The sequence below is a fragment of the Urocitellus parryii genome, chromosome 7, assembly GCF_045843805.1.
Source record: "Urocitellus parryii isolate mUroPar1 chromosome 7, mUroPar1.hap1, whole genome shotgun sequence".
NCBI classification, from domain to species: domain Eukaryota; kingdom Metazoa; phylum Chordata; class Mammalia; order Rodentia; family Sciuridae; genus Urocitellus; species Urocitellus parryii.
The window spans coordinates 128,273,982-128,301,817 of NC_135537.1; the positions used below are offsets into that span (position 1 = coordinate 128,273,982).

General features: G+C 51.6%; 2 protein-coding genes across 2 annotated transcripts in view; one reads left to right on the top strand and one right to left on the bottom strand.

Annotated features, from left to right (window-relative positions):
- The window catches only part of Stx8 (syntaxin 8), a 259,053-nt gene extending 251,642 nt beyond the window's left edge, over positions 1 to 7,411 (top strand). Inside the window, exon 8 of the mRNA XM_026390528.2 lies at positions 7,243 to 7,411. Coding sequence (XP_026246313.1) covers positions 7,243 to 7,310 — 68 coding nt within the window. The 3' untranslated portion in view covers positions 7,311 to 7,411. The remainder of the gene's footprint in view (positions 1 to 7,242) is intronic.
- Positions 7,412 to 12,821: 5,410 nt separating this feature from the next.
- Ntn1 (netrin 1) overlaps positions 12,822 to 27,836 on the bottom strand; it is a 176,563-nt gene continuing 161,548 nt past the window's right edge. Inside the window, exon 7 of the mRNA XM_026390621.2 lies at positions 12,822 to 16,640. Within this exon, the coding sequence (XP_026246406.1) occupies positions 16,312 to 16,640 (329 nt within the window). The 3' untranslated portion in view covers positions 12,822 to 16,311. The remainder of the gene's footprint in view (positions 16,641 to 27,836) is intronic.

Consider the following 27,836-nt stretch of genomic DNA (forward strand, 5'->3'; position numbering starts at 1 on the left):
TTCCTTGTGACAAGACCGTCCAGATAAGAATACCCCTTATCTTCCCCTACCTCCCACCCCTGCATCCTTCCACCCCGCTCCTCCCATCACGCTCACCCCCCACACTGCCCTGCCATGGCAGGATAGAAGGCACCAATACGGAGATCTCTCCTCTCCATCCCAGGAAAAGCCAGACTCCATATACTCCGCCTCTGTCCCCTCTTCCTCCATGCCAGTTAGTACAAGGGCTGTTACCTACACCCCACCGTGGTGGAGGTGTTGGCAGGCTAGGCCCCATCACTTACTGGTTTCCATCAATCCAGATGAACAATCTTCAGAAAACACTCTCCTGTTCCTGAGAGACTATGTTTAATGTCCTTTCCCAGTTTGAAAAGAAGTTTGTTTTCTTACATCTTTTTTTAATTGCCATGAGCTGGACTTGTAAATATTGTAAGTGGTTGAGTAATACTCATCTGGTAAACTGACCAGAGGAAATGGACATTTTTTCCACTCTTGTAACCCTGGCACCCCATGCCTGCCCCTGAAAGGGACTCTTGAGTACTGGGAGGGAACATCTGCCCTGCCAGGTGCCGGCAGTACCAGGGCAGGAGCTGAGTGAAGTGCAGAGGAAACGATTCTGAAGTCAGGAGCCTCGCCAGGTGTTCCGTCCTAGGGTCGAGGGCAGAGAGCATTCATTGTTTCAGAGTTGGCAGGTTCCCAGAAGTTCAACTGTCTTTTTCGTTCCAAAATGTCAAACATTTCCTTAGCTGGGGATGGATGACGAGACCCCCTGAGGCTTGAACGGTATTTGGAGGCAGAAGAACTAAGGTCTGTCTTTCATACGTGACTCAGTACAGCTCGAGTTCTTCCCAGGACCAGGCGCAGCACTGTCTCCCACGTCCTCCAAGCTGGCTCCACTCCTCTTTGTCAGGAAGGCTGGAGGCTCTGCCCTGCCTCCATCTTGGGAAGTGTCAAACCCTCTGTGGTTCTGTGTGGCTGTGCTTCTTTAGCAGGGTGCCTTATCTTTTAGTGACACTTACTGAATACTTGTCAATGAAATATGCCTGGGATTTGATTCCAGATACTAACTGAAAACAGGGAGCAGGTGAGGGCGCAGATAAAGCCAGGCCAGCCATGAATTGATCCTTGAAAGCGGGGTGATGGCTCCTCATGGTTTAGTGGACTCTTTCTGTGACTATTTCAAGTTTTCCACCATAAAAAGTGGAAGGAAGGAGAAAATAATTGGATGAAGCCAGGAGAAACCATATCCAAGTACTTCAGCCCAAGGAGTCTGGGCCTCTTTTCCTGATAGAGCATGTGCTCTGTGGGTGTCAGACCCTGCCCTACACAGACACATGCTCTGGTGGCCCCGGGGGGTGAAGAAGGCCAAGAGGCAAACCCACCTGGATTCATGTGCTAGCTCTTCTTACTAGCTCCAAGGCCTTAGTTAGGAGAGTTAACCTTCCAGAACCTCAGCTTCCTCATGTGTATAAAACAGAGAGAAGAGTTGTTGTTTGCAACACTCCCGCAGCACAGAGCACAAAGCCTGGATCTCTGAATATTCTGTGTGTGGCAGGCCCTAGCTTTCCTTGGTTTTGAAAACTTCCTTGGTTACTATTCCCTAATCCTCTTCCATTCAGAAAGGTGGTGCTGTTATCACATTCCAAGAAAGCTTCTTTGTAAGGAGGGATCCACTATGATAAGGTATGTAAACATCTTCTCTTTGGCCTCAAGAATCCTAAAGGCTGCAATTGGCTTTTACTGGCCCCTGTCACTTGCCACCTTAAAATGACTTCCTTTGTTGACCCTCGGTGCACACCAATTTATTTAAGCCTGTTAAAAATCTCTACCCAAAGGACTCATGTTTGCTCTGAAAGGGTTTAAAATGTAAATGTCTTATTTGTCATTGCTCTCAACGTCCCCTTTTCATCTTTGGACAAGCACCCAGTTTCACGTTATCAACTTTCCGTCTAAGGTGTCAAGAGTGAAATGCATTTTCATTCCTCTGAGGTAGTGTGTACCCCCTATCATGCCTTTTCTGTAGCATAATTTGTCTAATTCACAGTTTCAGTGACAGACAAATTGGCAACTTTAAAAGGCCTCACTGTATCTTAATAGTTCTGATAATCCCACCTGCTCTTTGACTGAAACTGCCCTGTCAAGGTCTCCAGGATCCAGGAACTTTTTTTCCTTGTCTTAGAGTCTCTTTGGTGTTTGGTTGCTATCAGCCTTGTTGTCCTCCTGACATTTTCTCAGCTTCTCCCTCCCTGCGGACTGTTTCTTCTGGGCCTTTCTTATTGTCTTTGCTTGTACCTTCCAAATATTCACTGTATCTATGCGCTTACTGTATTTGCATGGTGCCTCTTTTTATGTGCCAGCTTTGTGTTAAATACTGAGATTATGATGGTAAATGAGAAAGCACAGTCTCCGCTGTAGATGCTCGAGTGCCAGCAGAGGCGACAGACAATGATTTTGATAAGTTCATAGAGAGACAAAGAGTCTTGTAATTGGGGGTCCAGAAAGAGACCTTTGAGAAGCAACACCGATGCTGAGGTTTGGGGATTAAGTGGGTGGTGTTGGGGAGATCTCTGGGTGGGAAGGACAGCGGGTGTGAAAGCCTGGGGGTGGGCCAGAGTGTAGCATATTGAGAAGTGAAGAAGGCCTGATGGCCTGAACTCTGGGCCCTCGGGGCCCCTGCAGAGCCTGGATCTCAGTCCCAGCCACTGGGGGACTTGGGGCAGAGGTAACCTGGTCAGATGATGCTGGAGAGAGACTGTTCCAGCCGCAGCCTGGAGGAGAACGGGCGAGAGAGCTGGAAACAGGTTAGTGCACTGCAGCCATCAAGCCTGAGCTGGCAGGAGGGGGAGGTGGGGAGGCGCTCAGGCCCAGAGGCCTCTTCCCTTGCATTTCAGCCTTTGTGTGTATAAACGAAAACCAGATGGATGTTTCTGTCTTCCTGATCAGATTTGTTGTCATTCTTGATTCCTTTGTTCTCACCACTTGTTTTCCTATCATCATCACCCTGGGTTTATAAATTCAAGCTCATTTGTATGGGCCTCTACTCTGGGCCATGGCAGAGGACCCTTGCTGCATAAGGAGCTTCTCAGCCTCAAGTGCTTGCACCACCCCACACTCACACCCTCCACTGCGAACCTGCCTGAGACGGTGACAGTGGCTCTTCCTAAAACATTCTGCTTGTCTCCCTCTTTTCCCCAGGCAGCTCCTCCTGCTCATCCCAGGGGTGCCTAAACCCTGGAATACCAAGCACTGGCTCCATGTGTCTCTCAGTTTGTCCATCCTGCCCATTGTCTTCTCCTCACACTGCACAGCATAAAGTTTACACCCTTGTTAGGAACACAACATGTAGCAGAATGACCCCAGAGTCGTAGAACTCCTGCCCACTTGGAACTTGTGGTCAACCTTCAGATGTCTTTGGAGACAGAAATGGAGAGTTTTGTTCTGGATCTGGTGAGAAGATGGACTTAGATATGTTAACACACACACCCAGACTCTTCTCACTGCAGACATCTTGAAATACTAGCTAGAATATTATAACCCCACCCTGAAATGTTAGTGCATAGCTGGATTTACAAGGAAAAAAGGAAATCCTTAGATGAAAGAAATGAGGGAAGGATTAAAAAACAGAACCTAAGGGAATGAACCAGTGCTGCAGCTGGGTTGTTATCAGTCATAGTGATACACCCCAGGATCTTAGCGGTACACGGCGGGGGTCGGCACACTTCTGTAGGGAACCAGATAATAAATGGTTCAAGCTTTGCAGACACAGACAGCATGTCGCATCTCTTCCTTCTTTTACTTTTTTGACAACCCTTTAAAAATGCAGAAACTATTCTTAGCTCACGGATTGTACAAAAACAGACCACAACCAGAATTGGTCCGTGGACTTACAGTGTGCAGGCCCCTGATGTACATCTCAGGTTTGTGTCCAGTGACTGAAGACTGAGAACAAACCCTTACGTTCCTGAGACAGGGACTCTCTAAAGATGAAATCCTTAGAGAAAGAGGCTGTATTAATAAAGACTCACTCACTATCACGGGGAGATGACAAGGGACCTCACCTAAGTCCTTTTTTAATATTCAAAATCATAGATTTAAAATTTACAGTACCTGATCTACATTGAACCCTGAGAGCCTGTGGATTAAATTCAGGAAGTCTATGAACTTGGATGGAAAGCAAAGTGCATTCTTTTGGGAATGAGGGGGCAGTGGGCAGTGCTTGGGATTGAACCCAGGGCCTTGCACATGGTAAACAAGCACAGAGTTACATTCCCACCCCCCCACCCCCCAACCTTTGCTTTTTTTTTGAGACAGGGTCTTACTAAGTTGTCCAGGTGGCCTTGAACTTACAGTCCTTCCGTCTCAGCCTTGCAAGTCACTGGAATTACAGGCATATACCACCAAACCTGGCACAAATTGTATTCTTATTTTCATTAGTGTCTTATTGGAATTAACATTTTCATTAAGTTCAAATGCAGGCAGCAAACCACAGTAATAGTATTAATAGTACTTGTGACTACATTGTGACCAGTGGAAAGCAAGTGTTTTTATATCAAAATATAGTACATGCATGTTTTAATAAGCTTGTTTCAGTATAATTGAAAAATTATAGACATGCTTCTAAGTAATTATTGGAAGAAATCACTTTTGAATATTTAAAAATATTTAGAAATTAGAAAATTATTCTGTGTCAAGTGTAGGCATATTGTTTAAAAAAAAAGATGGAAAATGAGTGAGTTAATTTTCAATTCAAGAATTTAGAGAAAGACTAACAGAGTAAATCCAAAGATACTGTTAGCAAAAATAAAAGCAGAGGGCTGGGGTTGCGGTTCAGCAGTAGAGTGCTCGTCTAGCATGTGCGAGGTGTGCGAGGTGCTGGGTTTGATCCTCAGCACCACATAAAAATCAATAAATAAAACTGTGTCCAACTGCAACATCACACACACACGTATGTATATGCATATATATGTTAAAAAATAAAAACAGAAATTAACAAAACAGATGAGGAAACGAGATGATCAGAGTCGAAACTTGTTCTTAGAAGAGATTAATGAAAAGAGAAACACTTGTGTCAAGGGTGGTCAGGAAAAAAGAATTCACAAATAAGCAATATTGGAAAGGAAAAGAACACAGATATGGTATAGCATTGAGTTCAGAAGAGAATATAGTGAATACTTTTATGGTGGTAATTTTGAAAACTCGGGGGGGGGAAAAATGAACAATTTCCCAGAAACATGTAATTTAACAAAACTGACCCAAGAGGAAGTAAAAGCATGTAAGAAAGTAACCAAATATAGAATGAACGTTTAAAAGACTGCAAAGGTTTGGCGCACAGTGGCGCATGCCTATACTCCCAGCAACTGAGGAGGCTGTTGCAGGAAGATAGCAGGTTCAAGGTCAGCCTCAGCAACTTAGTGAGACCTTGTGTCAAAATGAAAAATAAAAAGGGCTGGGGATGGAGCTCTGATCAAGTGCCCCTGGGTACAATCCCCAGCATAATGAGTGAATGACTATGAGTAGCCATGCATGCATTCATTCATTCAACAAATACATATTGTGGGATATGTACAGGTGGCGTTGTAGGTACTGGGGAAACAGCAGGAGATAAAATAAAAAACCTCTCTCTCTCTCTCTCTCTCTCTCAAAAAAAAAAAATAAATAAAAATCCATCTTCTATGTTAGTGCTATCCAGTAAGACTTTCTGCAATGGTGGAAATGTTCTTTATCTTGTCTGTCCAACACAGCAGTCACTGGCCACATGTAACTGCTGAGCCCTTGAAATAGTTAGAGCAACTAAAAAAAAATGAATTTTTAACTTTATTTAATCTTAATTAATTTCAGTATAAATAGCCAGATAGAGCCATTGGTTACCTAGGGTATATCTCTAGCTATTAAGATCAGTAATGTGGTGGTGGCTTACATGCAACCTGTGGTCTCTTGTAGGAGAAGGAATTAGACTGTTTGGATCCTGGCCTTTCTGGGGTTTTGTTTGTTTTGGTTTGTGCGATGGGGGGGGTTGTTTGCTTTGCAGTGCTGGGGGTTGAACCCAGGGCCTTGTGCATGCTTGGCAAGTGCTAAACCACTGAGCTATGTCTTTTTTGTTTGTTTGGTACTGGGAATTGAGCCCAGGGGCACTGTACCACTGAGCTACATCCCAGCTCTTTTTGAGACAGGGTCTCACTTGGTGGCTGAGACTGGCCTCGAACTTGTGATCCTCTTGCCTCAGCCTCCTGAATCGCTGGGATTACAGGTGTGCGCCACAGCACCCAGCCTGACCCATCTTTGAACCAGCATCTTAGTCTTCCTGAGCTATCCTGGTAGCCAAATGACACTTTGTGTTTTGCCCACCTTGTTACTGTATAAAAAACATTTTCCTTATCTGCTCCTTACTTCCCCCTTGGAGTCTCAGAAGCCTGGGAGTCTTGGATTAGCAGGCTTTTCTTGGTGCTTACTCTGTAGTGGCCGTGCCCTGGTTCTTTTAGGCTATACCAGGTCACCTGTGGCATGTGGTACACACTAAGCACTTGGAATTAAATACTGGGCAAGTGAATGGGGAAAAATCAGTGAGCTTGTTGAATGAAGGGCTGTTTCTCTCAGGTCCAAGTCAGCCATGTGTAGTGAAGGAATGGGCAATAGTAAGCCCAGATGCCTGGCCCTGGTGGGCAGACTGACTGGGAGGGCCCTTCATGGTCTCCAGCCAAAAGCGTTAGGAAATAAAACTAAAAAATATTAATCCAAGAAATATCCACAGAAAATTTTAGTCTGCTGGGTACTCTTTTTACAGGTGAGTGATGTGTTTCAGACTCAAAAAGACGAAGTGAAGCTACGTGGATTGTGGAAAAAATGAATTCTAGACTATTTCTTTGTAAAATTCTTAAGTTCTTTGCTTTGTTGGTGTTTCACCAATACAAAATTCAATTGTGTAACAGGGTGAACACCTTCAGCTGTTTCCACTGGCCTCGTGGCCCAAGGGGCGCACAGAAGCTGGAGCTGGAGGCTTTTCGCACTACCCCTTGCTGGAGTGCTGAATGGAGAGACCTGCCCTGCCCCCAGGCCTCTCAGTCTTGCAGTCAGGAGCACTGGCACAGCTCTCCAGGTGACAAAGGCTGTTTCCAGGCCCCCAGGAGCCAGCATCCACCAGCCTGCAAAGCCATAACTATGTCCACTGCCCTTTTTGCAGATACTTCATAGAATGTGCAATGCTTTCCTGAATCATTAAAAGATGTATGTTCTTCTGTTTTTCAGGGATGATAATGGTGATTTTATTGCTGCTCGTGGCTATTGTGGTTGTTGCAGTCTGGCCAACCAACTGATAGCAATAAAGGGACCACCCGCTGTGACACCAGCCAACAACGGAATAAATGCCCTGCACCCTTTTGGTACGCAAAATCTGCTCTCAATAAATTCCCCCACAGCTCCGAACTCTTGATGTGTGATGCTTCATAGCTCAGCAGCTTGAGAGCTACCTAGAATGTTGGCCCAGTGTAGCCCTCTGACTTTAAACTTGGTCATTTTGATGCTAGCAAGTGGGTCCCTCAAGTAGTCCCTTCCTGACTGCCCCATGGCTGCCAATGGATTCCAGCCACCCCACAGTGTGCTGGGCTTCTTGGGAGATGCCGAATTAGTAGACGGTTTGTAACCTTGATGCCTGCTCTGCTTGGAGATGTTACATCCCCATGTAGGAAACAAGTGGACAGTTGTGTGCCTTGTGTGTCCGGGCAGTGAGGCTGGAGTGAGGTTAGGGTCATGCAGAAGGAGTTTCCAAGCAAACACCCCACCAACCTTCCCCACCTAGGTCACCCCTTGGGGTTCACGCTCTTACTGGCACTGGCTGCTCCTGCTTAGAGATATTTCTGGATTCTGGTAACTGCCTTCTTCCCTGAAAATACATTCTTTTTCATTTGCTTGGGGATAATGAACTCACTTTTCAATATTGAACCATCTTCCTAAGCAGCCAGAATCCAATCTCTTGCTTGAAGGGTAAGAATAGGGCACAATTGGGTGGTAAAGTCCTGTGTAGGGTTCAAAAACGGAGCACTCATGAAGTAAGGACAACGCTGCCTCTGTCTGCCTCCCACACTGGCTCTGGCAGTGTGTATGTGGGTATCCCAGAGCCTGGACTTGTGTGCATTGCTCAGAAAGACAGGACGATGGGGCCAGCCCCCGAAGGATGTCAGGCCCTCAGGATGGGTAAGTTAAAAGGGAACAGAAGGCCAAGTATCGTGCCTTCTCTCCATCCTGTGTGGAAAGTAGGACGGGAAGCAGGCCTTACTGTGCCTCTGTGGTAGAAGGAAAAAGAATTAGGGACAATGACCCAGCAGTTGCCAAAGCACATGATATCACTGAGGAGGGGACTGTTGGAGGGTCTCCTCTGAACTTTCTCAAGATGATGTGACATGAATTCCCCTCTGGACAGAGACACCAGGAAGAGTGACATGGTACAGCCTGGCATGATGTTATTTCCTGGGTTCTTGAGACCAAAGACTCTAGGTGTGCAGGGAAAATCTGGGTCCAGACACCTGCTTAGATCTCACCACCTCTCCTTGCTCCAGAACTCAGGCCAATGGGACAGCCACTGAGGCCCCTCCGGCAGAGGAAAAGAGGACTCTGGCAATGAAGTGTTCAGTTCAGATGTGAACCCATCACCTCTGCTCTCAACTAACTGGCCAGAACTAGTATTTAGTCCTACATCACCTCTGGAGATTAGGAAGGTTTGGGAAGGAAGTGTGAATATGCAGTGAACAGCTCCAGGATGACCACACCCCTCACCAGATCTGTGACCACAACAGGTTCTTTTCTATGCCTCTGTGTTCTCATCTAGAAAAAGGAGACAAGCTCCCCCTACCACCTGGTTGAGCACCGAGTCACAGGTGGAAGCACAGAGCATGTCACTTGACTCAGCTGAGGAAGGGATTCTGCCTCTAATTCACCTGAACCTTGTGGGCCAGATGATCACCAAATCCAGAGCTCAGGAGCCTGCCACCTCTTTCAACCTAGTGCAGCAGGACAGAGGCGTGAGGATGTGAGAATGAGCCAGCCAGGAAAACAAGCTCTCCTGTCAGTTTAGACCCTGGTGCCCAGTGACCTCTTGAGGAGGCCCAGGCCCTTCCAGAAGACTTATCAGGGTGGCTGGGAGGTGTCCACATGGGAGCTGGCACAGGGCTGAGAGGGTGAGGAATGGGACCTCCATGAGCATGAGCCATCTTCAGGGACCCCGACAGTGAAGGGGAGTAGAGAGGTGCAGGTTTGTTTCACACGGGTGTGTTCCTGGAGAGGCCCTGCTGGACCCTGGGCAAGGGCTTGTGGATGGCAACATGCCCCAGGATGCATTTCCTTGTCGGGGTGGGGCGGTTGCTAATGGATCACCCAATGGAAGACCAGGAATCCTAAGAGCCACATCTTCTAGTCTGTGTGAAACCCCAAATCTGTACAAACTACATCTCCTAGAGCCTCCGGCCCCCACTCTGGGGCTCAGGAGAGGAGGCATTGACAGTCTGTTTGACTTTCTCACCTCCTCTTGACTTGCTCAGCACGGAGCCCCGGCAACTCGTGGGACGACTTTGAACCAGAGCCACAGAGTCCTGGCTCAGTCACACTGAAAGGCCTTTTCAAGCAAAACACTGAGCTGATGTCTGCACACAGCAGCTTCTGTTCTTTTGGCTGAATGGGCTCTAGGCCCAGCCCCAGTGTTACTAGCTGTGTGACCCTAGAATAGTTACTTCACTTCTCTGGATCCACAGAAGAGTGGAAGAAAAGATGCCTGGGAAGTTAAAGAGCTAGGACCTACCATTCAGATGTTGGGGAATACAGAGGCTAGGTGCATGCCACACAGGGACCAGCTCCTTCAGTCTTCTTCAAGGTGTGAGTTTCCCAAATGAGACACCTGTCCTTACCAGACTAGAAGTGGCAAGGAATACCCAAGTGACTGGGATGCAACACTTTTGGGGACCTGTTTTCTTAAGACCAACCTTAGAGTGTCCACATGTGGACATGTGGCTCATGTAAAAGTAGGTGGCTCATGTAAAAGTAGCATTTGCCAACATGGTTCACAAATCATAGTCGCCCCCACCTCCTGCCAAAGTGTCAGGACCACAGTCCCAGGTGACCTGAAGCAAATACTGTGAGATTGATGGGTCGAGCTGTAAGCCCTCATAAAGGAGATAAAGAAGATTGGCTAGCCAGGGCCACAGCACCCAGCACCTCGGAAACTTTTTAGTGAAAATAAACTTTATTTAAGATAACAGCGTAAGAATTGTTTAACTTAGCTGATTATTAATTATAAGCATTTTAAGTCTAGATACCATATAAAGAAATCCAGATCCCCGGGTACAGCTGGTACTTTCATTCCATTTAAACTTTGTGATTATTGATAACTGCACTAAACCTCAGCTGTCATCAGTCGAGGACCATATGCTTCTTTCAAGGAGTCATATGCTTCTGCAAGGTCGCAGTCACAGCCTGCACCTAGCCTCTGGAGACTTGATGTTAAAAACCCTTGTCCTTCTTTTCTCTGCTGCCTGCAGCCAGCCAACCTGCCTGGGTCTGTGCTCTCTTCTGAGCTCAGATCCTGAGAACTTTCCTTCCATGGGGGCTGCTGCAGAATTCCTGACTGTACCTAAGCTTCCAGAACTGTCCACCTGGCTCTCCCCTGACCCATCAAAGAGAACTGCCAGCAGCCAGCTGCAGAGCTGCCGCCTCCCTCCTGGTGGAGAGGTGAACCTCTTTCCTTCTCCTTCAGGTTCAGAGTTACACTGGCAGCTTTGTGCACAGACTCAAGATCTCTTACCTAGTTGGAGTTTCAAACCTAGCCCCGCTGGGGTTAAAGGGGCTTTCTCCCTGTTATTTTAAAAGGGAGCCCAAACTCCTCTTTCCTCTAATTGTACGATTTCACAGACTTCCTCCCAGCTCCATGCCAGTAACAAAAGGCCTTGACCTCTTTCCAGAAATACCTCGATGTCCCACCGAGTCTCCAGTTTGATAAAGCAACAAGTTAATCCGTCTATATACTGTGTTTCTCACTGGCTCTTTCTCCCTTTTCACTCCCCGTTTTTCTTGGCGCATTTCTTATATGTCTTTATTTAGTCTTAAAAAGAGAACGGAAAGAGATGTCTGTTAACGAAATCTGAGACTGAGGGGTGTGTCTGCCACGAGTGGGCATCCCCATGCCAGACACTGTCCCTGGGAGACGCAGGGATGAGGGTAATGAGGCCTCATGAACTGTGAACCTCCCCGACTGCTGCTTGGGCAGCCAGGCAGATCTGTTCCTGGCAGCCCTCTGGGCTTTGGCCTGGCCCTGGTCGCTGGTGAAGACCTCTCAGTGTCCTTTTACTTCAACATTCCAGTCTCTAAAATGGGCCTTTCCTATTGTCTTGGGCCAGTGCTTCACAGCAACCCAGCACATTTCCTGTATCGTCTCCCCAGCCAGGGCTGAAGGCCCTGAGAGGCAGCAGGGCTGACCACGGTGCCCATTCAAATGTGTCTCTGATCCACAGTGTGCTTCCTGCAGGCTTGGGCCTGGGGCCGCAGCTGGCAGCCCAGCTCCTGGCTGTGATGGAGTCCCCAAAGAGACACAGCACACTGAGGCACAGACAACTTTATGGACAGAAAAAAGCCACATCATGAAAGTTCTTAAGAACTGGACACTTGACCTAAAATGACCAAACCTGAGTCTCAAAGTGCCAAGGGCATCACAGAACTCTTAGCCTCAGGGGAGTCTTAAATCTTGCAAATGGTCAAGCTGGCCCGCAGAGGCATAGGAGATGACAAAAAAGTCTTACTTTTTCCTTGACCTGTCCAGCCACTTGAAGTCTGCCTCTTGTCCTCCCCTACCCCCACCCCACTGTCAAGCATTGTCTTCAACAGGGACTCGCTCCTAAGATCGAGTGGGATACCTTGAGTGCATGTGCCCACCGGCCCTGGCTTAGAGCACAGCTCCGGGTCCTTGGAGCCTGCCTGTATCTGTCTTGAGAAGCAGCGGATGATGGCACCTCCAGCCAGCTGGCCTCACAGCAAAGGACAGCTTCCTGTGCCTTTGAAGGAGGGACCACTAGAATCCCTGTTGCCGAGGGGCCAGATCAGGTCGGTGGCTGAGCCTTGTCATCCAAACAGCCGGGTGCAGAAATTACAGCTTCCTGGTGCCGATCGGCTCCACTTCTCGTGGCAACACAACATGCTCCTAATGGCTGGATTGTTTATTTAATAACGAGATCACAACCATGTGGAAGTTTAAATATAGCCTCTCCAAAAACCCAGTGAGCTCAGCTCCTGGTGGCTGCATGGTGCTGGCGTCTTCCCAGTCTCTGCTCTGCATGAAGCCTTCAGCAATGGCTGGAGTCTGTTGCAAGGTTTCACCAGTCCTGTCTTAGTTCCCTTAGAGTCTCTACTTGGCTTTGAATAGAAGAAACTGGATACGTAAAAGGCAGAAGATTTGCAGGTTCTGAATCAAACAGGTAAGGTCAAGGGTGGCATCTCACCCCACTGCTGCCATATGGGTACATTAGAGGGAACCCCCTTTCCTCCATCCCCTGGGTTCCTCCCCATCCAGGAAGCAGCAAGGATCTGTCCTAGGGGTGGTAACTTGGGGACATAAGCAGACAATTGCGTATGAGAGGCTTTTTAGTTCTGTATTCAGAGCCAGCAAGCCCCCAGAACTTTCTAAACTGTCTTTTTTTAATAAAAGCAAGCTCCTGGGCTGTCTTGCTGGGGAGTTCTGGGACAAAAGGGCCATATTCCTTAAGTTGTCAGAAGATTCCATCCCCTCCTACCTCCCTACGTGCCCACCACCCATAACTCAGGCCACCAAGAAAGACTGGGAGACAGACCAGTATACAAGAGTTTATTTAATGATATCTGAATTTAGTTCTATCATGTGGGGCCCACGTTACAAGTTCCATCTGGGTCCATTACAGCTCTAACAACCAAAAAAAAAAAAAAAGCTTTAAAAAAATCCACAACTCTTTCCATGTCATTAAATATATTCATATATAATAACCATAATATATTAGTATGCATTGGAAAGGAACACTGACCCAAACAATATGTCATGGTCACAACTAAACATTTACAATTCTGAGTGAACAGAAATCTCCAACACAGGAGGGAGAATGGGAAGTGCATTTGGGAGCAGGGAAGGATTTCCAATGACACAAGGAGTAGGGCTGGCTTATTTGGGGCAAGGTCAATTTTGATACCCCTAAGGTATGGCATGGCTATGGCCCACGGGAGTGTGTGTCCACAAACCGTGATCCAGTGGCCCATCCATGAGTCTGTCCATGCTCTTGGCTCTGGGAGTTTGTGGGGAGGGGGGTATCCTTTAAGTGTTGGGACCCTAAAAGAACCATTTCCTAGTCCCTAAGGGTCTCTTCTTGACTTCAGTCTCATTGAACCTGGGCAATTCCAAGAAAGTCTGTACCCGTGGCCTGCATGCTACCACTGAGGCACAGGCCCTGGGCTTTCACTCCAGCTGTCTATCCCTCCTACTCAAAGAAACCTAAGGTTGTTGCCTCTTGGTCTGCTTTCCAAGGACAGAAGCTGTGGATAGAGGCCACAGGGAGGGACAGCGCCATTGCCTTCGGCCTTCCACGGTGTGAGTAAAATAGGCAGCTCTTGCGTACCAAACCACCCACCTGGTAAGAAAAAGGACAACTGGGGAAGCTGTTTTAAGAACAAAATAAGGACTAATCTGGTGTTTTTCTTCCAACACCTACATATCACAATTCTGGTTAATACACTCTTCACATCTAGGTCCGTTTTACATCCCTTCCTAACTATACAAACTGGAACACCTCGATTCCTATTTCCCTCTCTTCCCTGGGATGGGGACAGAGGTGGAAAAGGGATGCTGGCCTGAAGCTGGGTCTCCTCTGTGGAGGTCAGAGTAGAGTAGGAATGGACTGAGTTCTGGCCGAGTCCATAAGGAAAATGGGGGGGGGGCAGCCTGTGAAAAATGATGCAATCCCAACAGTGTCCTTGTTCCTGATCTGGCTACCCTGACATCGTCTCCAAGGGCTAGGCCACTGCGTGGATGGTCTAGGCCCGGGGGTGGCTGAGCTGGAGGGTGACAGTGGTTGGATTTTCAGCAAGCTGCCTTGTTATTTGGTAGGCCCCTGGTTCCGTTGCTGAGGAGGCCTAGGACCACCAGTGCAAGCCCCTGACCCAGGGTAAGATGCGGTGGAGCTATGCTGGTGAGATAAACAACTGCCCTCATCAGCCGCCCAGACTGGACCTTAGTGCCTGGAGAGATCCAGTCCTTGACCCTCAACCACCGAGTTAAGATTCAGGGAAGCCAAACACCCTTTCCCAGGGCAGATCTATCTTCTCACTGACCTTGAGGTGCCTCTGCCAGTTGCCCCTGGAATCCTGCACTTGAAGCAGGAAAATCACCTTTCTAGAACCTCAGGAGCGCTAAAGACTTCCGTAGGCTCTCCTTGGTTCCTGCTGCACCCACCACTCCTGAAGACGTCAGTGTACTCCCCCCCGTCCCACCCCCAGTGCTTACTCTGCAGGCTAGATTCAAGGTCCTCAAGAGGCAGCTTCTAGGGTCGCCGTGGCAACTCAGCCTTGGGCACCCCTCACAGCCTGCTTCGGGGATTGTTGGGTAAGTTCCAGGGGTAGCACAGCCCACGGTCAGAAGGCCTGGTTCTGGGATCTGAGTCTCAGTGCTGCCACACACATGCCAGTTTCCCTGTTGGTGAAAATGGGGGCAAGCGACCCTGTTCCAGAGGGTTGTCATGAGGACAGGCTGGGGACATGAAGGTAAAGTGCCTGGCACGCAGCAGGTGCTCAGTAAATGGCAGTGGTGACGCGGGCAGAAGTAGAGGAAGGGAAGGGAAGCGAGCTTCATCCTTGGTATGGCCCTGTAAGCAGCCAACCTCTGGCAGGGAAAATAAAACCAATTTCCTGACTGAGAGGGGAGCCAGGCCACTCAGTCAGCTGCCCAGTGTGAAGATGGGGCCAGAAGCCCCAGGGCAGTGCAGAGAGCTCAGGAAGGCAGGAGCCGAGAGGCACCAGAGCATAGGAACAGGTCCTGCGAGGCAGCCAGACCAAAAAGTCTGGGGCTGCCTGCTTGAGGACAGTCTCTAGGAGGCTTTGGGAAGGAGGGCTGGGCCCAGTGGAAGGCACAGGGGGTCTTCAAAATGAGGACGGCTAGAAAAAAGTGGGTGAAGTGCTGCCCGGGTTAGAGGAAGACAGCCGTGAGGGCAGCCCCAGAGCCATCTGGGGTAGCCACTTCTCCTGCCTTAGGAGCCAACAGCAAGGGCAGAGCAGGAAGTGGTCATGGGCGCCCAGGAACATGGCCATTCCTGGCCCTGGTGCCTAGGACCGGGGCACTTTGGATGAGCCAGTGAACCATGTCCTGACTCAAGCAAGCCCAGCCCAACTGCCTTGCAGCCGGCATGCCCGTGCAGGCCCTCTCCAGCTGTTGACACTGCTGAGGGGCCTTATGGGAGCTGATGTCATTACACAAATAGTGTCATTGCTGTAAACTCAGCCAGTGCTCCTTCCCCCTCCCCTGGAAAATGTCATAAAAGGGGCTGGTTCCAAGTTTCCAAAAAGGAAACTCTCTGGGAGGTTTTGCCTTCGTCCTGCCTCCTCCCCCAGGCAGCTCCAGCATGAGGCAGTGACCACCCGGCTTGGGCTTCTCAAGGGTGTCCTTGGGCCCACTGCCCTCAGGATGGGCCAGAACCCTAGGCCACTCCAGGCAGGCACCCACAGGGGCCTTCTCTCCCCCCACCCCCCCAGTGCCACCCCTGCCTTTCCGATGGGGCCCAGGATGTCATAGCTAGGAGAGGAAGGAGGAGGTTTTATCTTTTGGTGGTTGGGTTGGGCTTGCTCAGAGCCCCTGCCCAGGCTGCTGGCCTGCAATTTCACAGTTCTCCTCACGCCCCCTTCTGCGTTACCAACAACGCCAAACTCTTCGGCCCCACCGGTGCCATTCAGTGCCGTCCCTCAGGCCCCACGGCAGGGTCAGCTCCCAGCCCCTCCACGGTGACCCCACCTAGCCCTAAGGAAGCGCATTTCTGCTCTGGAAGGAGCCCCGTGAGGTAGCTACGTCTGGTCCTCATTTCTCCAGGGCCTGGCCTGCTGCGCACCCTGCCCTGAGTGTGCATGCACTTGGCTCCCGCTAGGGGTGCACAGAGTGGGGCTGGGGGAGGGGCCACTGAGGGCCCTGCCCCCGCTGTAGCCCCGCCCCCACCCTCCCCCCTCCCAGGAAAGCCCTCATGGGCCAAGTCCACCATGGCAGCCATCAGCTGCATGTGCTCAGCTCATGCCCAGCCGGGCCCGCAGTCCCGAGCCCAGCGCGCTGCTGCATGTGCGTTAGGCCTTCTTGCACTTGCCCTTCTTTTCACGCTGCTGGAACTTGCGCAGCCGCCGCGCCCACGTGTCCCGCCACTGGATCACCAGGCTACTCTTGTCAGCAACGATGCCACTCTGATCGGGTGAGTCCTCGGCGTTGCCCAGCAGTAGGTACTTCTTGAGGGGCTTGATTTTGGGGCACTTGCAGGCGATGTCACGCGAGCGGATCCACAGGCTCTGGTCACCACGGCGGATGCGGCTGGTGCCTTGCTTGTACACGGAGATGATGTTCACCGTGAACTTCCACCAGTCCCCTGCCTTGTCTGCCTTCAGAATGTGGATCTGGACAGCTGCAAGAAAGCATATGCAGGCCAGTGGGCTAGGAGCAGGAAGTGCAGCCAGGGTTCCCAGCTTCTGGGACCAGGTGCGTCCTACCTGCTCCTCCCTCTCCAAGAGCCTGGAGAAAAGGAAAGGGAGACCCGGAGCTGGGAAGTGATTGTAGAGGATACTCCAGGAGACAATGGGCAGGTAAAAGCAAAATGGATCCTGGCCAAGGCCACTGGTCCAAGCTTTACCTCCAACTGCCTATGGGGACAGGTCCCCTCTTAGCCATTGGTCTAGTATATCTATCAAGGCCAGGTGAAGCCTACAAGAACTGACCATGCCCCCAGCACTCTGTACAAGGTCCATCTGCCCAGAGCAGGTGCCCTCAGTGACAGTGCAGGCCATTCCTCAGCTCTGTATCTCCAAAGGCCACAATCACTTAACATCAAGCCTCATGACCCCCTGGGACACATAGCTTTGATTTCTATCTAGACTAAGCAGAACGTCATGGGGCACCAATACCTAGGTATCAAAGAGGATAACCTGGTTTTGGATTATGCCTTTTCTAGAATCCTGAGTCCTGGTACTGTTCTGCCATTCCTCTTCCTTCCAGTTACCTGATGCAGGAGTTAAGTGGGGGTGTGCATCAGAATTCCCTCAGTGCTACCCCAGCTTCTGATTGATCAGAGGTAGGTGGGACCCAGAAAATCCATTTCCCACCTAGTCCCCGGGGGCACTGATCCCCCTAGACATGAAGGATCAGTGCCCTAGTGTGGGCTTACAGATGTTACTCCTGCAGGACAGTAAGGGCTCATTTAAAAATAGGAGGAAGTGCTTTTAAAGAATGGGGAGGGAGGAGTAAGCAGCTTTGTGAAGCACCAGGTTAAAGCAAGTCCTGGGTTTCCTTTCTACCAAACATGGGTGGGATGGTTTCCTAACCACCCTGACTGAGGAGCCCTGTGGGTCATGCTTCCTGGTATGGGGAGCAGCTCTCAGCGGTACTCACCTCCCTCCAGGGGCAACTTGTTTGGCCACCTTCCTCATCCCCGCTTTCCCTTGCTGAGCCCACCCGCTGCGCTCTGTACTCTTCTTCATCCCACTGAGCAGGGAAGTTTGTCTCCTGGGCCAGGGCAACAATTTGAAGAAAGTAACACCCAGGCAGTCTCTGACTTCAGCTACCATGAAGGCATGTTCCCCCCCCCCCCATAGTCATCGCCTTCCCATGTAACAGCTGCAAGCAGGGCACCCACCCAAAGGTCTGCCCGACACCTCTCAACCACCGTCACCCCCAGGGGACCTCCCAACTCCTCTCCTGTGCCCACACTGGGCCCAGTGTAATAGGGAGGGGCGAGGCTGGCTGAGCGCAGGAAAGCACCAAATGCTGTCCAGCTTGATCCTCCTGGAAGAAGGGAAGTGGCGGGTTTTCCCATATTTTCGTTTCAGTTGTTCCTGGGCATCCTGAACTTTGCACTCCAGTCTGAGGGCTCCAAAGAATAGCTGCCATGGCAACCGTTTCCATGTTTTTGTCACCAAGGTTCTCAACACTCAGTGTGAACTGTGGGGGTTGGGGGAGCCCTCCAGCCCCGAGAAGTGGCTGGGCTGTGTGGATTTGACTGTGCAGACGAAGGTCACCGTGGCAACTGAGTGCCCCTCAGCTAAGCAATGGGGGAGCCACCCCCGAAGTCCCTAAGAGCCTCGGTTTCCTCTCTCCAGGACTGAGTTGAATACAGAATGAGCCTCCCTAGGGATAGGGCTGTTTCCCTGCGTGGTACCTCAGACCTCTGGCCCAGCCAGTGTCCTCCCACCAGGCATCGGCTGGGCCGGCTCAACCAGGATGCTATACAGGCAGCTCTGATCCCAGGCCCAATCATCCACCGGTGATAGGGGAGGGATTATACACGCCACCAGTTCCTATATTGAAGCCCTGACTCCTTATTTTAGAGACAAGGTCCTTACAAAGCTAATTAAGATGAGGTCAGGAGGGTGGGCCCTAATCCAATTGGACTGGTATTCTTGTAGGGATCAGGGCCCAGACCCAGGGATGACCCCATGAGGATACAAGGCGAAGGTGGCCATCTGCAAACCCAGGAGCAAGACCTCGGGAGAAAACAGCTCTGCCGACGCCTTGATTTCAGATCCATGGCCTCCAGAATCTTGAGAAAATAACTCTTTGTTGTTTAAGCCACTCAGTCAGTTGTGACACCGTGCTCTGACAAGCTGGGAAACCAATACAATGAATTGAGGACTCTGGGTCTTGGGCCTCAGCCCAGGGCAGGCTGCTAGGGTCTCTCAAGTTTGCTGAGGATGAGGCGCCTGGACAAGGTCTAGCCTTGGACTGGGACCCCAGGGTGGCCTTCTAATCCCTGGAAGATCTGCAAGCATGCGGCCCTTCACAGTAGAAGGGCTGACAACCTCTCCTCTCCCCAGCCTTAGCCACACGTTTAACACGGAGGGCACCTCACTATCCTCAAGAACCCAGACAAAGCAATGGATGCTGGTCAGTTGGGACAAAGCCTCTGGCTGCCTCCTACACCTAGCAGATCCCTGCTACTCCCTGGGTGGGAGCTGCCCCGACTGTAGGGTGAGACGGCCCAGGCCCGGGGGCGGGTGGTGGTAGGATTCATGTGATTTTGCTGGAAAAAATCCACATTTCTGCTGCCCTTGGCAACACCTCTGCACATTACACAGCCCACCAAGTATGAGCTGCACACGCAGTGCACGGGCCAAGTCCCCACCGTGCGCCACAGCTGAAAATATTCAAAATACACATTGCAAGGGTGACCTCAAACAGACCTGCTCCACGTGCGCTCCTACAGCCACACAGCATACCACCAGGGCTGCCGGCTCAGAGCAGGGAATGACCACGGTCACTGAGCTACATGAGCCTGGGGTCCCCACCAACCCGGACGTGCCTATGATATCACCCATCCAGGGGACTGGGCACGGTGAGCTTTAGGCAGCTCTGCCCATCCCAGGCCCGTAGCCCCCAAGGACAGGCCTCTTACACCCTCCTCTGGTCTTCATGTCCGGGTCCCTCCCAAATTCCTATGTTGGAACCTAATACCCAACTTGAGAGTATTAAAAGGTGGGGTCACTGGGAAGTGACTAACTTCTAAGGCTCCACCCTCATGAACAGGATTAATACTCTTATAAAAGATCAAGTGATATCCCTGCCCCTCCTATCATGTGAGGCCAATGAGGTGACATCTTTGAAGAAGAGAACAAGCCTCACCAGATAATGAGACTGTGGGCACCTCCCAGCCTCAGAACTGAGCATGAAGCTTCTATGGTTTATAATGACCCAGTCTAATTAATTTTGTTACGGTAGTCCGGATGGACTAAGACACCCACAGTGAAACACCCCAGGCCACCTACCCTCCTTTCACTGTCCTAAAAGTTGTCCTCAACAAGACTAGCACCTCTGATCAGAAAGGGTGGAGATGATGAACCTCAGAAAGGCAGACCATGAAATGAGCCCGGGAAGATGGGAGACGTGCTCCTCAGTGCCCGCTGGCTAAGTGTGGGGGGGGGGAGCCATAAGGCAGTTGTCGTTCTCTGAAGTGGAGACAGAAGAGTCCCCGAGGCTGGCTGGTTCTTTTCGCCCCACTATAAACAAGAAATGGCTCTATCTCAGGGCTGCAGATCTAACCTCCCCTTCAAGTAAGTCCGGGCTCAGCCCTAGCAGCAGCTGGTGAGCTTAAATTCGTTCCTGACCAGACACCCTGCTGTGGCTCCAAGGCCCAAGGAGGAGGGGGTAGCTAGGAAATAGGCCCAGGGCAGGTGCCTTGAGCCACTTCCCTCTTGATCAAAGAGGGCAGAATTTATCCTGCTGCCTGCAGTGCGAGGCATGGACATGTCCTCCTACAGGAGCAGAGGGTGCCTCAACCTCCCTGGAGTCCCAGCACTGGGGAAATTCCAGGACATCAAAGTCAGCTTCCCAAGCGGGGAGCTCCAGGTCACATCCTGTACTTGAACTCCTCCGTTGGAGGGGTCTTGCTGCTACACCCATGGCAGCCCCGTCCTCTGCCCTAGCTTGCTCAAAAACCTGATTTCCTCCTTTACCAGCTCTAGGCCTACCAAACCTGGAACTGACCCACACTCCTGAGGTTTAGGGGAAGTCTGGCTAAGATCAAAGCACCCGACCTGGGCCTAGGAAACGCTGTCCATATGAGAAAGATGCTGCTCAGCCACCACCTGCTGGAACCGATCCTTAGAGGAAAAAGGCCCAGCACGGGCTCAGCCACCTGCTGGAGGGACCCTGGGGAAGAGTTTCCCCTGACAAGGCCTCTGCAGGGAGGCTTCCTGCTGCCTGGACGTCTTCTAGATTTATTGGCTGTCCAGGTGGGTCCCCAGGGGCCTCCTAGTAGCCGCCCCTCACCAGGAGGCTTGGGTGGTCGACCCTTGCTCCCTGGCGCAGCCTGTTGGGCGGGTCCAGCTTGGGGAAGGCTTGTCACCCATCTGCCCCAACACAGTGGCCAGGATGAGCGGGGGAGGACACAAACCCCACAGAAACCATTAAAACGGTGCAGCCCTGTAAATCTCTCAGCTCAGAAAGCGAGTCATGAGCCACAGCTGTTTCCATAAAATGCAGCTCTGACCACACACTCCGCAGTCCAGCCAAGCCTGGTTCCCAGGGCTCATCTCTCTGCCCAAAGAAGCAGCAGGTCCCTGCTGAGAGGCTGGGTCTCAAAGCAGCCCTGCCTCGTTTCCATCACTGAAGCAAAGGATCACCGCAGCCGAGCCCAGTCACAGCCCCCCTCCTACAAGAAAGGGACACCCAACTTAGGAATGGCTGACGGTCTTCCCCGCTCAACCAAAGAGGTCTCAGAAGCAAAAGCCCTGCGGATGCTGCCCGAGTGGCCCCTGCCAGGCCCTGGTACTTGGGCTTTCTTGGGAGGAGAGAGAGGGCTGGGTGTCAGAGATGACCTGCTTAGCCAGCTCAAGAGGGTTGAGAATTGGAGTCACACTATGTCCTGGCCAGTGCCACTCTACCCCAGGCTCACAAGAAGAGAGCAGGGGAGCAGTCAGCTTGTCAGTCAGGGGGTCTGGTCCCTGCCTAGCCCCAATGGGAGGCACCTTCAGCCTGGTGAGGAAAGAGCCTGCAGCCTAGGAAGGGAGCTGAAGGCCACCTCTCTTGCCCCTGTGAGGAGACGCGGAAACAACCTGGCTTCTAACCCGGTGCTCCTCCCCGCTTTTGGAGAGGGGGCACTAAGGCCTGCTCCTAGCATCTGTCTACACAGGCAGTGGAGCAGACGGGTAGATGGAACCACATGGTCTTGGGGAGGAAGCTCCAGGAATAGCAACTGGCACTCTGAGGTCCTTTGCACCACAGGTACTAATCTCGGGGTAGACACTCTCGTCCATCCCCCCAGGATAAGCCCACCTTGGCGGCTCAGTATTAAGGGGAGCAGCACCTTGTGATCAGGGAGACAGAGCCTGGGGGAGAAGACAGGCAGTGCCCCAACACTGTACCAGCATTCTGGGCATGTTGGACAGATCCCCACCCAGACCCCCTTCGAAGCCTTAGCATCCCTATCTGTAAGATGGGAAGAAATACTGGATGGCCTCCCCTGACAACCCCTCCTTCCTGAAAGCAGGGTTCTCAGAGAAGAGGAGGAATGAGGAACAGAGTGGCCTAGGACCTGGGCGCCGGCACAGGTTCTTATGGAGTGGGGAGGGGGTTGTGGGCTCAGGGACTTTTCTGTCCAGTTGTCACTGGGGCTGTCTGGCCCTCCCTGCCCAACATGGTGGTCACCCACATTCCATGACCTCAGGCTGACTCACAGGCACCCAGCTCCACATCTGGCCTCCAGATGTGGGGCTGGCACTCATGGGGGGAGTCACATCTGGCTGGGGGAAATCAGAGGATCCCCAGGGGGCCAGTGACCCTGGGGAGGGGTCAGTGAGCCTCTTGAGGCACCATGCCACATGCTGGACTGTGACCTGTTTTCTGAACCTGGGGACCATGCCCATGGGGTGGAGTCCCCAGGGTGCTCCTCCCTCAAAATCACTCCATGCTGCAGATGTGGTAACTTCATCTCTGATAGGACTGACACCCTGTCCAATTCTTGGTACTTGAAAGGACAGAGCCTAGTCGGGCACGAGTCCTGATCCCAAGGTGCTCATGAAGGGAAGAGGCCAGCATCCCTGGAGACCCTGTCACCCCCAGTGTCACACTCTTTAGTCCACATCAGCCCCACACACCTCCAGCCTCTTTGCCACGTTCACCTGGGTCCCCCATGCACCACGATAGACCTTTCCATGGGGGACCCCTTTATCAGTCAGAACTCCGCACACACAGGGCCCAGCGGACCCCGCTTCACCCCACAGATGCCAACAGCGCTTCCCCCTCCAGGAGCATCCTGTGAAATCCTCCTCAGGAGGAATGCTCAAGACAGAGCATCTTGTGAACAGCATTTTGATTTTCCATCGGGTGGTGCCAGAATGTCTTTCGACAAAAGGGGTGACTAATAAACATTTCTGGGAACGAATCATTTTTCCACGAACTGGCAAAAGTGAGATGATCTCACCTTTCAGAATGTGAGCTGTCTGCCCCCTGCCTCTCTGTTTGCAGACCCAGGGGAAGGAAGAGGCAAGGGCAGCACCCAGGCCACCTGAGGCAAGCTTTGGCCAAGGGCACAGGAATCGCCCTCATGGGGTCAGGGTGCATTCTGTAGCTGAGGAGGCCAATGCTGGCCTCTCTCTCCAGTCTCCCTGAGTGCCCTCCTTGCACCCAGGGTTCTTCAATCTCACCAGCCTGGTTGAGCTTCTGGGCTTGGAAACTTCTCTCCACCTCGATCTCTGCTTTGCCCAGTGAACACCGGCCACTCAGGCTCCCTCCTCCTGATCCCCTCCAGAGGATGCACCGTGCTTTGCTTAGGCCCATTTAGGCTGTGACCAGGCCATATGTCCACCCTTCTGTGGCGTGCGTCTGTCTTGCCTCCTAGACTGGGAACTCCCAGAGGACCAAGACCATGTGTTTGGCAGGTCTGAGAGCTCAGCACCCAGGATAAGACAGGGCACAGAGCAGGCGCTCAATGAATGTGTGCAGAGGGAACATTCTGGGGGTGCAATGGGTGTGAGGGACCCACACTGCCATGGACTATGCACTGCCGTGTGTGTGTGTGTGTGTTGTGGTGCCTGTGAGCAGCCACATGAGATGGAGGTGGTGAGTGAGGACCAGGCAGGGGAAGATTTGCCCAAGGGACAGTGGGAGAAGATGGTAGAGGAAGGGAGGAGAGCCAGGAAGCCCTTCTCTGCAGGCCTGGGTAGGAATACTGGCCTCCAATACCTCAGGCCTCTCCCGGCAGGTAACTCCAATGGGGTGTGGTCTGTGTCTGTGCTGGTTCAGTGGAATGCAGGATTGGGAGTGAGCACACGCGCTCTTACACACCCGGGCACACTTGCTCTGAGAAATCACACAAAGTGCCCCTCCAAGGTGTGGTTTTCCTGAGAAGTTGGTGAGTTGCTGAAACGCTTGTAAATGACACGCCCCGTCTTCCCATCGACCTTCTCCTTGGCTCTTTTTCAAGTATTTGCAAGGTGAGCCAGATTCCCCTAGAGGGCAACAGAGGGCTGAGGTGGCCCAGCAGAGGTGGAGACAGGTGACAGTGTCTCTGTGGGCTCCTGCCCCTTAGAAATGGTGCCTGGCAAGGTGTCTCGTTTAGAAGACTGTCATGTCCCCTTAATTGCATCTCATAGAACAGATAAATAAACTGGGGCCCAGACTGGTAAAGCTCCCTGTCCACAGTCACACAGCAAATTTGGAATCTATCTCTAGACTCCGGGGCTAGAATTCCTTTCCCTCCAGCAGGAATGGAACAGGCTGCCTCTCCTGTGTGGGGTCTTTCTGGGCAGGGGCCTCTCTGCAGCATGGCACTGAGACCCTCTCCACTCCTTCCCGTCTTGCTTGGTATCTACCCGGAACCCTTCCAAGCTAGGCCCAGGGCACTAGCAGACACATCGGAGCAAGCACAGGGCAGGGGCAGCACCCGGGGGTCTTTTCCCACAGGCTTCCTTGGCCTGCAGCCTTCTGACCATTGTCACTGCCCAGGGTCAGCGGATTCCCAAACCCGTGGTCTCCAGTGGCACCCTATCAAGCCTGTCCTGGAGGAAGAAGGGGTCTGAGGCCTTTGCTCAGCAGGGATGACAAACCTAAAGTCCTAATTAGCCACTTCTGGAACATCCAAGTAACCTGGATGGAAAGGAAATGTGTTCCCTAATTGGCCCCCTGCAGGGCTGTCAGTCAGAGGAGCAGGGACCACGCAGCCTCTTCCTTGGCCCATGGCTTTGCCTCTGATCCTGAAGCTGGCTGCCTCCCACCCATTTTCTCCCTGGGCTCGCCCACATCTCCCTTGGGTGGGAGGGAGCCCCCATACACACTGCCTCCAGGGGTCTAGGGTCCTCCATGAGGCCCAGGAGACCCCAAGCTGGAGACTACATCCCAGCCTCAGAGCAAGGCCTCACAACTGCTAGGCTCTGCTGGCAGCACCCATGGGCTGGCATGGTGTGCTAGGCCCCACCCAGCCCCCTGTGGATGCCACTTACTCCTTCCCGAGTCACGCTCCCTCCTGGACTCCTCTGAACCATCCCTAGAAACCCGTGTAACCCCCACTTCCAGACCCTTTAGACATTGAGCCGGGTTGGAGAGATTCCCCAACTCTCAAATGACCCCATTTACGGAGAGCTGTGAAACTAGAACCCCTCCCACTCACACGCACTATGGCTTGGATGTGGTTTGTCCTCACCCAAACTCATATTGAGGCCTGGTCCCCATTGTAATGGCATTGAGAGGTGGTGGGGATTTAAGAGGTCATTTGGGTCATGAGAGATCCACCTTCAAGAAAGGATTTAAGTCATTCTCAAAAGAGTGGGTTAATTATCTCAAGAGCACATTGTTATAAACCATCTGTTCCCCTGTGTCCTGTCCTCTTTTACTGGATTCCACTTCTCTCCCACTGTCCCCTATGAGCTGAGGCAACAGGAGGCCCTCACCAGAAGCTGAGCAGGTACTGGCGCCATGCTCTAGGACTTCCAGGACTGAGTCAAAATAAACTTCTTTGCTTTATAAATTACCCAGTCTTGGGTATTTTATACGAAATAGACTAATACAGAAACCACCCTTCCCCACAAGGGACACTGGTGAATGGGACAAGGCAGTATGAGGCAGCAGGTTAGGACATTGAGACCCATTGTGTACTAGTGTCCATATATAGGACTTAAATAGATGGGACCTATAAAAACTTAAAATGAGCAAAGGTACAATAATGGTATATTCACTTCTCATTTTAATTTTTTATAGGTGTCCTCTACATGGGATGCTGGGACATAATGGTGAGTTGGTGATACAACAGGCCTCGACCTTGTCAGGTCCTAGAATCTCCCTATAACCTACTGTTCCTCAAGTCTTCAAGAGCAACAGACATGTGGACATCCGGGTGACACACCTGAGTGGCAGAGATGGGTCAGAAACAGGGGCCACCATGATATCTGGAAAGGTAGCTACACTAGGCTGTCCTTGACCATTCTAGGTCTTGTGACAAATGGGGTCCTGGGGGCTAATACTGATGGAGAGGGAAGAGCTTAGGGAAGGCTGCGGTGGAGGGAGCAGGAGGCCGGGCCACCCCTTGGCTGTATGACTGAGTAAGACCCCTGACCAGCAGGGCCAGTGTCCCCATCTGTAAGCAGAGGCACTGAAGCCCACCATCTCCGACACCAGCTTCATTCTGATAAGCGTGGAAGTCTCATATGGGCAAGGAGAGGGCTCAGTCAGGGAACAGAGCGTCCCCTGGAACCCGGCCAGGGGTGGGGGCAGCACAGCCCTGGGCTCCTGACTACAAAGGCAGGGTGTCATGTTTGGAAGGTACAGAGGGTCTGCTTACTGAAGGGGCCAGGAGCCCCCTGGAATATCAAAGGCGAAGGAGGCAGAGTCCTGGAGCAAAACCCAGAACAAAACTTCAAGGACAACAAATCCAGACTGAGTAATAGTCAGGTGGAAAAGGGGACCCATTTTGGTTAAAGTCTAATTTTTCCTTCTTTTCCCCTTGAAGAACAGAATAGAAGCACCTTCCAGAAACCCAACTTCCCCTTCTCCTAACCTCTTCCTCCCAGGGCAGCTGCTCACAGGATCCTTCAAGTCCAAACCCCAAAACAAATAAATATGACCCCTGCCTCCAGCGGCCCACCTGGTCCCTCTCCCTCCCACCTCCCTGCCCAGTTCCCCCTGGGCCTGTGCAGACCAAGGAGAGGAGGGACATGGGAAGAGGGGACATGGCCTCCCTGGGACTCACACTGCCCAGGTCTGCTGCTTGGCTAGGAGAAGCTCTGGAAGGGGTCCCCCAAGTCTCCTGCTCACTTGAGGGTTGGGAGGGGCCACCTCATAATCCCCAGCCGAGGCTGGAGGCCTGAGCCTTGGACACATGTGTCCTGCAGCTGGGGGGCTGCGTGGTCTTCTTCCAAAAACCACCTGGAGCCCCTCCTTGTGGCTGTCACCCTGGCTTGGAGACACTACGCTTCCTTTATCTTCAAATGATGGCCAAGTGTGTTGTCAAAATCCAGGTTGACTTCCCCGGGGGAGCTGGAAGTTTCTATACTACCTGGCGATGGCTGTATTTTAAAGGGGCTTTTGGGAATTTACTGGGGACCTCGGAGGGGCCTGGAATATCAATGCCCACCACCTGGACACCACTGAATTGACATGTAAAACCTACCAGTTGCTCTTGCTTCATCCTGAGGGAGGCCAGGCTGGGTTACTAGGGTCTCGCCCTGGCGTCAGCATGGGGTGTGTGCGTGCAGGCATGGGTGTGCTGATCCGTGTGTACATACATATGCTCTCACATGCATGGAATAAAATGAGAATGTTTTAGAAGTTCTCAACATTCATCATCATTCATCATTTTATGCCAATAAGGTCCTGACCCTTTGTTAGGAAACAAAGTTTACGTGCATCTATGAAAATGTCCATAATCCACCCAGTGTTCTGTGTAACTATAATGCACTAATAAAAAAAATAAAAGTCTGGGGCTGGGGTGAGGCTCAGCGGTAGAGCGCTCGCCTAGCACATGCGAGGCCCTGGGTTCGATCCTCGGCACCACGTAAAAATAAGTAGAATAAAGGTACTGAGTCCAACTACAACTAAAAAATATTATAAAAAAGTCTGAGTCTTGCCACTGGCCCGGCAAGGACCCCTCAGGGTCAGAAAAGGGCTGGATCCTTGGCAATGC